Genomic DNA, 13,129 nt, shown 5'->3' with positions numbered 1-13,129 from the left:
TTTTACAAAAATATCGATATTAATAAGAACATAAGGCGTTGATTGTAAATTACGAGGGACTAATTGATCAAATTAAAAATTTAGGAGTGTAATTGTAACAAACCTCAAGGTTTAGGGGGTGATTGATCAAATTAAAAATTCAAGGGGTAGTTGTAACAAACTCCATAGTTTAGGGGTGGTTTGTGCAATTTCTCCAATATTTGTTGATAAAAATTGAACCCTCAAACTTCTTTAAACTCTCGATTGTACTCCGTTTCAGCTTCTATAATTTCCATTTTCCTCTTGCCCCTTGAAGGTTCATCAATTGTTTTCTATACATTTGAAAGTTCAATTTTTGTCATTAAATATTTAGGGTCCAATTTCTACAATTATTTAAGTTTGAGAGTTCAATTTTAAATATTTGTAAAAGTTTGAGTGCTCAATTTTTCAGTAACCGAAACCAGAACCAACTTTAAGAGTAGTTTTTGCAATTTGTCAAGATTTTAAAGTAAGAAATATTGATTTATCACAAGAATTTAGAATCTTAGGATGCATTTGACCCACTGGGTCGGTAAGTTTGTGTTTAGAGTACATAATTACAAGATTGAGTTATTCGATAATTACGAAAAGTAAGACAGAATTGTTTGATAAATGTAAAAAAGAAGAGGTCGAGGAAAAGATTGAGTTCATTGATAAATAATAAAAAATATAAAAAAATAGATAGATGAAGTTTCTCGATAAATATGAATTCAATAGTGTTTATTATTTAAATTGATATGTTTCCATCAAATTAATAAATTAGTGAGTCAAACAACTTCTTAATTTAAAATTAAAAAAAATATTTAAGCATATCTCAAACAACACTTATTTTCTTTTTTTTTTTTATATCCTATCAAATCATCTAATCATAATTTGACGTCGGATTAATTTTAGATAAATGATGCTGGTGAGTATTATCCAAATTACAATGCACGTGCTTGCACACATTTCCTGGTTCACGGGCTAGGCCTTCTATAAATCAATCAACATTTTTTTTTTTTTTTGAAAAGGAAAGAATCTGAACTTTTCAATATAAGAATCTTCTTATTTTATTTCATTAAACATTAATCATCTTTTCACTTTTGGTGGCGGTACCGATTGATCTGACAATTAGTGATATAAAGCTGAAGAGCTGTTCTGTCGTAGTTCTCTCGCTCCACTTGTACGAGTCAACGAACTCACACTTCACAATCACAATCATCATTTTCTTTTTCTGCTTCGCAACGGAGCGCCATTCCGAGGAGATTTGCTTCTCAAAGACGAGGACCGAACGACGTTCTTCGTCATTGTAAGTTTACAATTCTTGATAAGCTTTTATGAATCGGAATGAAACTAATCTGTGTACTCAATTTCATGTCGAGCAAACATCGATTATAGTTAAGATATTAGTGTAGAGTAGTAAATCGTAGTGAGATGTATTCGACTTCATCGGGAATGATTTTGATCTAAACCGTAATGAGATGTATTCGACTTCTTCGGGAATAATTTTGATCATTAAGGTTTTTGCTGACGAATTTTTGTTCTGTTTTCATTTGGAATCTGAGGTGCGGGAGTGACGAAAAGAATGAAGCTAACTCCAAAGGAGGTGGACAAACTAGGTCTGCATAATGCGGGATTTCTAGCACAGAAGCGTCTTGCTCGTGGTTTGAGGCTGAATTACACTGAAGCTGTTGCACTTATAGCCACACAGGTTGGTCGGTAATCAGCTTTTGCTGTCATATTAAATCTGTATTTTGTTTCTTCTTAACGGCTGCGAACAGTAAAAGTTTGTACTAAGTTGTGTGAGTTTCATTTTTAGCTTACTGAAATTGCTCATCCTTCAACCTTGTAAGTTTGTAACAGTCCTGTTATGACGGGGTTCTCAAATCCATTCATTTCAGACTTATACATCGTTCTAAACTAGATAGGTTATATTAGAAAGGTCTGCACAAGTATTCGTAGGCTTTTTGTTTCTGTTCCTTTTCTTTTTAGTAAGTATACGGGTTCAGGTTGATTCTAATGAGATATTATTATTTTTTTCTCCATAGATTCTGGAGTTTGCACGCGATGGTGATAAGAGCGTGGCAGAATTGATGGAACTGGGACCAAAACTGTTAGGAAGGTTGATGAAATTCTTTTATTTTATTTTTCATGATACTGTTGAATACTGCAATACTTTTGTATCAACCTGCTTATTTATAAAAACTAGAGAATTTTCAATAACTTTCTTCATGGCAGGCGACAAGTTCTTCCAGCTGTTCCACGTCTTGTGGATTCTGTGCAGGTATTGTACTGCCAAGTATTGTTTTGAAGTCTTCCATAAATTCAGATTCCAAATTATCTGCAAAAATACTCTGAGAATCTTTAACATCATGAATAGGTTGAAGGAACTTTTCCTGATGGGACTAAGTTAGTCACAATTCATAATCCCTTTGAAGAAGAAAATGGGAACCTAGAGCTAGCATTGCACGGTTCTTTTCTTCCAGGTGGATTTCACCTTCACAAAGTTTTTGAGTTACATTCTGTTGGATATATTTATCATTCTATTTTCTAAGTTCCATAAGACTTCAATAAAAATCCCCATGTTTTCTGGTTTCTTGCTACGAACCTTTGCTCTTAATTCCTTGTTAAGAATGATTTGTTTTTTCTTTTCTTTTCTTTTTTTTCTAGATTACGAGTTTAGTGACTTTTAAGATTGTATTTAATAGGTATATGAAATTTTAAAATATGTAATAGATATGTGAGTGGATCACCTTTTCTTTGTTAAGCGAAGAGTTCAACAATCAGCTTTTCCTCCGTTGTGAGGTGGATCATAAAGGTTGGATTGGGTGTACATCTTGTCAACTGTTTTAATTTGGTTTGGTGCCTTCTGAAGAGAGTGGAAGATGTTTTTCTGAATGACTGTCCGGTTGCGGTTCAAAAAGAAGGCAAAAGTCTTGCACAGTAATGCAATTAGAGCTTTGTTTGGGGCTATCGGGAAGAAAAGAGAAGATGGTTCTCAAATAAGGCCTCTACTTTTATTTATTTATTTCTCTCTCTGAAAATGTACAGTACCCAACCTCTTCTTGAAGTGCTTTACCCAGTTCATTTGCAATACACAATATTCTCTCATTTATTTAGATCGGAGGCCCTCTCTTTTTTTCTCCCCTGTTCTAGGCTTAGGCCTCATCCCAAAGGCCTTTTGAGGTTTGCTCTCTTTTGGTTGCCTTTTTGTTTCTTATTAAAAAAAGAAAAGAAAAAAGAGCACATGCGAGCTTTCATTTTAAATTGAAAGGTCTAAATTGAAAGGTCGGGGTTCTATTAGAGACACAACTCAGTTTTGTATCTCATAGGTTCGTGACTTTAAAAAACGAAAAATAGATTAGAGATTTGTTGGATACAAAATTGACGGTTTAATGAACTACTAGACATAAAACTGAAAGTTCAAATATCCATTGAACACTATTAAACTTTAAAGAATCGTTAGACACAAAGTTAAAAATTTTAAAACTTTTTAAGCACAATTATGAAAGTGTAGGCACTAAATATGTAATTTAACAATTTAGTTTTTATGGCCATTTTAATGTTCTTTCTTCTAGAGCCCAGTATATTTAATTTCCTTCTTGTTGAATTATTCAAATAAACATGCAGTTCTTTATTATTATTGACACGCATCAGCCTTGTTTCCCACCCCTTTACCCCAAAGTCGTTGTCCTTTCTCCCTTCAGTTTTATCAGCTTTTATAAACAAACACTATTAGTGGAAATTCTTACCATAAATTGAATCATGGCACGACATTTTAACCATACCCTTGATTTTTGCTTCTCACATGTCATCTGAAGGTTCAAATGCTTTTTGTAAACTTGTAGTGCCGTATAGTGTTTTCCTAATTTGAGTGTTGTTTATTGTTAGTATAATCTAAAACTGCTTGCGAGTAAACTTTTGGAGAGCAATCCTTGTACTTTCATTATTCTTAACGTTTTAGGTGGTTTTCTATATGGAAATGTGATTTTTCTCTCCGTATAGTATAGTTGGTTTAATTGCAGAAGAATTGTTTTGCAGTTCCTTCACCAGAAAAGTTCCCTTCGATGGAAAATAGTGTGGTGCCTGGTGAGATTATTTGTCCAGATGGTAAGATTGCCATTAATGTTGGACGGACAGCTGTTAGGCTCAGTGTAGTCAATAAGGGAGACAGACCGATTCAGGTAAACTGTTCTTATTTTTTCAATGAAAACTAGTGACACTAACTTATACCACATTCCATCGCAATAATCAGCGGCTGGCTTAATAGTGAGACAGACTAATTCAGGCATCTGTCATGCCCTTTTGTCAATGTAGTCCAATCTAGGTTAACTTATATGTTAGCATCGTGCTCTATAGTGGGCCTTTGGGTTTGATAATCAACATATGCATGATTCCAGGTTAAAATGCTACACCACGTGCACCTTTTGATATCTTGGAGCAAATACTGCCTCAAGCAAATTTTTCTCTCTTGGGTTGTTTATTTAGTATTGGGTCGAAGTCTTGAAGATATCGTTGAGTTTGAAATAGCTTCCATTGGTTTCATTTGTTTCCAGATTTGAGTCCTATACAGAAGCCTGTTATATATATATATATATATATAACACCAGTTTTCTAACATGCTAAAAGCAATATTGTCTTAGGTTGGCAGCCACTATCACTTTATTGAGGTGAATCCTTCCTTGGTTTTTGATCGATCAAAGGCTTATGGAATGCGCCTCAACATTTCGGCAGGATCAGCTACACGGTTTGAGGTTGGAAATTTTAATCTTGTTGGGGGCTTTTAGTCATAGATTATTTGAGTTAACATGTTTTTATCTGGTTCTCTCATTTCCATAGATGTTCCAATTTATTGCTTCCAAATGGTGTAACTAATGTGGCTATGAACTTATTTATCTCTACATTGATTCATCATAATCTGAAGACGTATTTTTAAGTGTAATTAATCTTCCTCTTTCTTTGTCCAAGATATTATTGTGTGATAGAAACCCATTCCTTTGGTACACGTGTTGATGGATGTTCAACTCTTTAATCTAACCTCATATGACTCTTCAGGCGTTTTGTTGATTTGTGTTTTTGTCCCTAGTAGCCAGGGGAACCAAAATCTGTCACACTTGTAGCTATTGGTGGAAACAAAGTTATCAGAGGGGGAAATGGCATTGCTGATGGTCCAGTTGATAGTTCTAAATTGAAAGATGTGATGGAAGTTGTGCATGCAAGAGGATTTGGACATGTGGAAGAAAACAGCGCTAGGTCTAGACCATCTAATATGCAAGATTGTTGATTGAATTGTTTTTAATTTGTTTGGTCATTTGTATTTTCCCTTTAGGATTAGGTCAGTGTAAATCCAGGCAAAGGGAAGCCTTATCTTAGAAGTCATTTTGCAGAGAAGGTGTAGCTGGAAGAGATGATGAGTTCACCACTAGACTTTTTCGTGAGGATTATGCCAACCGGTATGGTCCGACCACTGGTGACAAAGTTCGACTTGGTGATACAGATTTATATGCGGAAATTGAACATGATTTCTCTGTTTATGGAGACGAGTGTGTATTTGGAGGTGGAAAGGTTATTAGAGAGGGAATGGGCCAATCCTGCGGGCATCCACCAACTTTATCCCTTGATACTGTAATAACCAATGCAGTCATCATTGATCACTGCGGAATTTTCAAGGCAGATATTGGTATCAAAGATGGCTTCATTATGACCCTTGGAAAAGCTGGCAATCCTGATGTCATGGATGGTGTTTGTCCTGATCTGATTATTGGGGTAAAATTTGTCTCAGTTCCATATGATTTTGAAGGTATATTTGTATGCTGACTCCTCTATTTCAATGTGATCAGGCTAATACTGAGGTTATTGCTGGAGAAGGTTTACTGGTTACTGCAGGGGCTATAGATTGTCATGTGCATTTTATATGCCCTCAACTGGCATATGAAGCAATATCAAGCGGTACACTTACTGATCATGGATAAAAGAGAACTTATAGATGTCAATTGGTGACAGCCTCATCAATTGAGGTTGTGACCTCATTGACTTTCTGCATTTTCGTAATTTGTTGGAAACAACATAGAAGATGGGAGCATTTTGATATTTTATGCAAGTTTTTTTTAATTACTTTTATTTATTTATTATTATTATTTAGTTTTTTATACATGAACTCTGCATTTAACTAGGCATCACGACGCTGGTGGGAGGTGGAACTGGCCCTGCCGCAGGAACTGCTGCTACTACTTGCACGCCATCCCCAGTGCAGATGAGGATGATGCTGCAATCAACCGATGACCTCCCCTTGAATTTTGGCTTTACAGGAAAAGTATGTATTCTTATTTTTTTGGTTTGTCAAATTTTGTCTTCTCTGCATACCATTCAAGATGGTTCTTCCCATTGTATATATAAAATTGGAAAGGATTTAAATTACTATTTCAAATATTTTTCTTACACTCTTATGACAACTTGGAGCAGCTAGCTGCTTGCTCATTTCACTTCTAAGTTTAATGCACTACCTTTTTGTTTGTCTCAGGGGAACAGTTCGAAGCCAGATGAGCTAAATGAAATAGTATGCGCTGGAGCAATGGGGCTGAAGCTACATGAAGATTGGGGAACTACTCCTGCTGCAATTGACAATTGTTTAACTGTGGCAGAAAAATATGACATTCAGGCACGGTCTTCCAAAATTTCTCTCCATGAGTTTGAAGAGGTTTAAATCATGGTTATTGAAGTTTCCTTGCTGCCTTTTTTATTTTATTAGGTGAATATTCACACTGACACTCTGAATGAATCTGGATTTGTGGAACATACAATTGCAGCTTTTAAGGGAAGAACTATACATACATACCACAGGTAACAGGTCCATCCTGGTCTTACTATTGGCATTTTATGTGTCATGAAAAGGGATCTTTCTTTTTGGGACTTGTGTCACTGTTAAGCTATCTTTCCTGGAACTCCTTTTGACTTTAATGATGGACTAGACAATTATATATAAGTCGTAATTTTTTTTGGTTAGAAACTATTGTTTTTTTACGCTTTGTCTTTGTATTGTTTGGACAGTGAAGGAGCTGGAGGTGGTCATGCTCCAGATATCATTCGAGTTTGTGGTGTGAAAAATGTGCTGCCTTCATCAACTAATCCTACACGACCATTCACGATCAACACTGTAGATGAACATCTTGACATGTTGGTATAAAAAATAAATGAAATTAGTTTCTGTGAGGAACACTTTCTTATCTGAATTTTGCAGCGCAGTTTCTACTTGCTGAATTATCTGTGCATTGAAGAACTGTAAAAGAAAAAAATGGTAGAGAAAAGATTGAATTGGGGTTTTATCTCTTACAGATGGTGTGCCATCATCTTGATCCCAATATTAAAGAAGATGTAGCTTTTGCCGAATCAAGGATAAGGAAGGAGACAATTGCTGCAGAAGATATTTTGCATGATATGGGGGCAATCAGTATCATATCTTCTGATTCACAGGCTATGGGTCGCATAGGAGAGGTTCTTAATGCATATTGCGTTCCTTTCCTTTTCTCCATATTATACCATAAGTGCATTAGAAGGTAGGGTAGTCCAGTCTCCATTTTAGTGTCATTGTCGTCTGTTTCCCAGATCTCATCAATGATGATTTATTTTTGTTAGGACGGGAGAGTTAGGTTACTGGATTTTTACTGTCAAGCAGCTGAGTATTTATTAATCCTAAATAAGAAATATGAAATTTGAAACTGAGTAACATGTTAGCACAGAGAAGCCCTCATAGACATGGTAATCATATTGTCAACTCATGGTAATAGTTGTTAGCTTTATAGGAGAGCATTAATCTGAAGGATTGCAAATGATTCACTAAATATGATTTTTTTTTTTCCTTTTTTTAGTTCAATAATTTGTATCGAAATTCCTAAATGAAGAATGAAATGTTCTAATCCACAATTTAATTCATTTTATGTACGGTGTGTGCAGGTTATTTCAAGAACGTGGCAAACTGCACACAAAATGAAGTTGGCAAGACCACCTCCATCAGACAATGATAACTTGCGGATCAAGCGATACATATCCAAATATACCATAAATCCAGCCATAGCAAACGGGTTTTCTCAGTATGTTGGTTCAGTAGAGGTATGATCTTTTTTACTCTTTTAGTTCATAAGAGTTTACATGATGAGCTACATTACCATTAATATCAACGACACCTGCAGATGAGAAATTAATTTTGTGCTGAAAGTTAGCATGGTTTAGCCAGTTTGGTTTGTACATGTAAAATGCTTCCAACATGTTTATAACTTGTACATCGAAAATTTTGTTGGGAATGACATTGGGCCAAGGTCTATAGCAAAAGTCAAGTGGGAAAGGAGGAATTTTGTCCCACATTGGAAAATTAAACATTGCCAAAGAGGGTATAAATATCAAGGCATTCAAGAGGAGTTTCCAAATTGTGATTGTGGTGGAAGTTGGATCTTTCTCAACATGCATGCCACCGTTCAGGCGGCTTTGGGTTCGAATGAACTTTTTATTACCCCTCCATTTGAATTTTACCTTTTTAATTAAAACATTTCTATTAAATTATTGGATCTAATTAAATATTTTTGCCCGTTTTTCATCCCTTGGGTGCCCTAGCCGCTCTCCATCTTCTTCATAAACAGTGAGCATTGATTTTTCCTTCTACTGCTGGCTATTTTCTTCACGGTCTTCCATACTATACTGAGCATAATTTTCGACGACTCCATTCCTTTCTCCGGTGAGTCCTCACTTGAGTTGGGAGGTTCTGTTAACCTTAGGGAGCTACTGACATATGCAATTTAATACCAAGGTTGCATCGAATTTTACTTTCAAGATAGTGGACATTTCCACGGCACAACAACGGTTGACATTTGGTATCAACAAATTTTATTCCTGATTTAAATTATATCGTCCCATGTTTGAAAAATCACTAATGTACAGGTGAGGTGACCTCAGGCCAACACAACAAATTCTACACGTCTCTATTTTGTTCTTTATCTCGTGGTTCATGATGTCATTATTTTTATCTGTATTGAATGGTTTATTTCACTGAGACTCGCAATTTTTCCTTTAAGGACTGTTCTGCTTTGAACCTTTTCCACATATAAAAATAAATAATACTAATTTAGATTCATTAGCCTGTTAAATCTTTCATATTGGGTTTCACCATTCATCAAGTTTTGACAATAATTAAATTTTCGGATGGCCTTATTTATCTTGTCAGTACCACAGGTAGGGAAGTTGGCTGATCTTGTTCTCTGGAAGCCAGCTTTTTTTGGGGCAAAACCAGAAATGGTGATTAAAGGTGGTATAATTGCATGGGCAAACATGGGTGATCCAAATGCAAGCATACCTACTCCTGAACCGGTAATTTCAATTGGATTACTTGAGACAACGATTGGATTGTGTGACAGAACAAAAACATGATAGTAAGGAAAGTCAGCGTTTGGGTTGAACTGTTAAGTAAGGATCCTGACCATTTGGCTGCAAATTGCAGTTGAAGGCACTTTATCATTTTTGCACTGGTATTTAATTTATTCCACAACATTATTTCAGTAACCAAGTCCTTGCGAGTTCCATTTCAATTTCTAGTCTTTTTGAAAGTCCACAAGAATGATATTCTATTAGTTGAAGAAAATTTTTTACTGGACAACCAGAAAAATTATAAAATTTCCTTTTGCAATCTCTTATCAAATTCACCTTAGGCACTCTGGAAAAAGTGAGATTAATGAGATGATAAATTCTGTTCGTTTTGGCGAGCTTTTTTAGCCTTTCGTGTTTTCTATAATGGATGGTTTAATTGCTTTTTTCAGGTACTGATGAGGCCAATGTTTGGATCTTTTGGAAAGGCTGGAAGTGCCAACTCAATTGCCTTTGTCAGCAAGGCACTTCTCATACTCTCTTTCTCCTGTTTTGTAGTAGCGAATTTATTCTAATCTGAACTGTTACTTTGTCTCACACAGGCAGCTGTTAACGCCGGAGTTAAAGCCATGTACGGACTCAAAAAGAGAGTTGAAGCTGTAGGCAACATTAGGAAGCTCACTAAACTTGACATGAAGTGGAATGATGCCCTTCCACTCATCGAAGTAGATCCCGAAACATACACAGTGAAAGCCGATGGTGAAGTTCTTACCTGCCAGCCAGCGACTTCTGTTCCACTTTCTCAAAATTACTTCCTATTCTAGACTCGCCTTAATTCTCCATTGTCTTAACTTTCCTACTTCTAATTTTCAAGTTGGTGATACTTTTAGAATAAGTGACAAGGAGGGAGGCCAATGGTTTCAGTTCCTTACCTCTATTCTCCTGTTTTTAAATAACATTACATTTGAAAGCAGGTTGAGTGGAAGCATTGCATGAGGTCGACGATCGGCAATGCCGAGACTTCTTTACCAATGTTCGTTTTGACATTTGTCACAAAATGTCGACAGTTTTGTCTACAATGCACAATCAGGTTTGATTTTACTTCACACCTACCAAAATAACATCCTGGCTCCATTTTCTTGATAAGAATAACATACTGTTGTATTTGAGAATGAGATTAATATTTGGTAGGCGCTTGGGTCATGAGTTCAACGTTTGTGTAATTTAAGGTGAAGAAGTTGACTCTTTAATATGACTTTTTTCTTCTTTTTAGTTGCAATTTTGACCATCAATGAACGTAATGTTATATAAATCCTATCTTTGTGCATCCCATCAAATTGACCAATCAAAATTTGTTATATGGTAAATTTGACTCTTTTTTTTTTTTTTTTTTTTTTTGTTAATTCAAGCAGAGGCCAAATTTCTCCTTGGTTGTTTGTGAATATTTATTCCACTACAGAAAGTACCTGCTTTCACATTATGGTCAAAGTTTGATGGTTTTAATGCAGGACATGATGTACAATGAGACAATACACCCTAAATTTAGGGTAGATGTGATAGCAGCTGCAAACTTCTATGATTTCTATGTCTGGGCATTCAGCATTTATTTCTTTATTAAATATTAGATCGATTATTGTTCCTAGGGGATGAGAGTAGACTCGTAGGATTGACAACGGGATCGGAGCGGGATGGGGACCCTTCATCCCCATCCCCATCCCCATCCCCGCATGGGTATTTCCTCCACCCCCGCCAATTGAAGGCGGAGATAGGGACGGGGATTCCTCGCTGGAGAAATGGGTCCCACGGGGATCCATCCTCGCGGGGACAGGGAGGGACTCATCCCGTTCTCAATTGGAGATTCGATTATAATCCTCAATTCGATCCTATCTCCGATCAAACTGAGGATTTCTTACCCAATCGGGACAGGGACCCGACTCGACAGGGATTTTTGCCAACCCTATAGGTTCAGACTCTGCATGGCCAAATGCTATTGTGGTGGAATGATTGAAGAGTCGAGTTCTATCAATTTAAATCCGAAATTATTATTAAAAATTTGAGACCATTTGTTGGTAATTTAATCTTTATTGTTATTTTATTATATTTTAAATTGATTAGATAAAATTATTCTTCTTTAGCTAGCAAACATTATCACTCAATTCTTCGAGAAAAATCGTAGAAAAGAAAATGAAAAATTACTCATATTAATTTTTTTTTTTAAAATACTATCTTCCATTTTGATTTCAACATTGTTCTCTGATATTACATTAATTCATGCATTTTAATAAATTTATGCATGGGTACAAAATCGTATGGAGGACTTGAATTTTTTTTATTTAATAAAAAGTTCAACACAACATTTGGAGGCGAATTATTTAAACTTTTGCTCTCTTAGTTGAGGGCATGTCTTAAACAAGTGAATTAAGTTTTGAACTAAGCTATATAAGTATTGTAATTTTATAGTCCTTAAAACTAGATTTGATATTTGCTTATGTACCGATTAATAAATTGGATAAAATTGGCTAAACATCTAAATCGTGACATTAAAATGAGTACAGCTCAATTGGCATCAACTATGTATTATCGATCTTAGAATCAGAGGTTTGATCTCCAATTTCACGTATTGTCAAAATAAAATCTAAATAATGACGAATTTAATCACGAAAATACTTGAACTTAATCATTAAACAATGCAAATAAAATACGCTCGAGTTTAGCAACAAAATGGCCACGTTCAACTAAATAAAAGCATCCTCCAAAAAAAACAAACAAATATCCAACATAATTGAAATAACTAAAGTGCAGTCATAAGAATTCTCACACAGCAAGTTACAGTATTCTCAGACAAGAAAAATAATAATAATTGAAAGTATTTATTATGTCATTTATTGCCTGTATGGTCTTAGTCCTTTAAATGTCAATTTTTATATCAATATATCAGTTAACATTTTTTTTATTTAAAAAAAAAAAAATTTTAAATGTAGTGGAAGACAAAATAAAAAAATTTAAAACATAAAATTGAACCTGTTACACACAAAATTAAAAATTTAGGGATTATATGAAATTTTCAAAGCTTAAGATCTTATAAACACAAAATTGAAAATTAAATGTTATACAGTTTTTGAAGTATACAAACATTGTAGACAAGGATTATAGATTAAACTTATTAATTTAACATATAACAATATATCTAAGGTCATGTTTACATCACAAGAAAAGTAATAAATGAATGGTAATCTAAAAAGTGAGTCCAATAAATTATCTTTGTTGTTATTTACCTTGTGTTTCATACTTGTACTGACACGTGAAATCTACTATCCAATATATTAGGGGAAGAAAAAGTTCGGTTCTATTCGGTTTCGTGGTCAAATCGAACCGAACTGAACCACATATATGCGGCTCGGTTTGGTTTCAAATTCAATTTTGGTATTTTTAAAAAATCTATGTTATATTTTTTTTAATTAAAAAACTATTCGGTTTTAAATTCAGTTTTACTCTTTATATATATTAGTTAAAAATGGTTCGGTTCGGTTTCAAAATCAGTTTTCGAAATTGAAATCGAACCGAACCGAACCAAATTAATTCGGTTTCAAAATTTTTTCAAACCGAACCAAACCGCATCTTTCGATTTCACTAGTTTTCGATTCAGTTTGGTTCGATTTTTTCAGTTTGAATGACCATCCCTACAATATATAATAAAAATGCACAAATTGATTGACGAGCAAAGGATGATGAATATGTTTACGTTTCGAACTTACTTTATCATTATTGTTGTTGTTAATATATT

The 13,129-nt window shown here is 34.8% G+C and overlaps 1 protein-coding gene across 4 annotated transcripts; it reads left to right on the top strand.

The window, feature by feature from the left end:
* Nucleotides 1-1,052: 1,052 nt before the first annotated feature.
* LOC120081349 (urease) lies at nt 1,053-10,672 on the top strand. 4 transcript variants are annotated; one of them, XM_039036137.1, is made up of 19 exons: nt 1,057-1,306; nt 1,563-1,708; nt 2,046-2,119; nt 2,236-2,281; nt 2,378-2,483; nt 4,039-4,181; nt 4,641-4,751; nt 5,087-5,250; nt 5,385-5,763; nt 5,838-5,946; nt 6,171-6,310; nt 6,518-6,655; nt 6,746-6,837; nt 7,045-7,174; nt 7,330-7,488; nt 7,948-8,103; nt 9,217-9,351; nt 9,798-9,869; nt 9,948-10,672. In XM_039036137.1, the coding sequence occupies exons 2-19, from the start codon at nt 1,583-1,585 to the stop codon at nt 10,167-10,169; spliced, it is 2,502 nt and encodes an 833-aa protein (XP_038892065.1). In that variant the 5' UTR covers nt 1,057-1,306; nt 1,563-1,582; the 3' UTR covers nt 10,170-10,672. The 4 variants fall into 4 exon arrangements, 2 of the variants coding, with proteins under 2 accessions (XP_038892066.1, XP_038892065.1); XR_005482796.1 differs by lacking the exons at nt 9,798-9,869; nt 9,948-10,672 and having other exon boundaries at nt 1,053-1,306; nt 7,330-7,550; XR_005482797.1 differs by lacking the exons at nt 9,798-9,869; nt 9,948-10,672 and having other exon boundaries at nt 1,053-1,306; nt 7,330-7,550; nt 9,209-9,344.
* The last annotated feature ends 2,457 nt before the right edge of the window (nt 10,673-13,129 follow it).

The sequence above is a fragment of the Benincasa hispida genome, chromosome 7, assembly GCF_009727055.1.
Source record: "Benincasa hispida cultivar B227 chromosome 7, ASM972705v1, whole genome shotgun sequence".
In the NCBI taxonomy this organism is placed as follows: Eukaryota; Viridiplantae; Streptophyta; class Magnoliopsida; order Cucurbitales; family Cucurbitaceae; genus Benincasa; species Benincasa hispida.
This window is presented reverse-complemented; position numbering and strand designations above follow the sequence as displayed.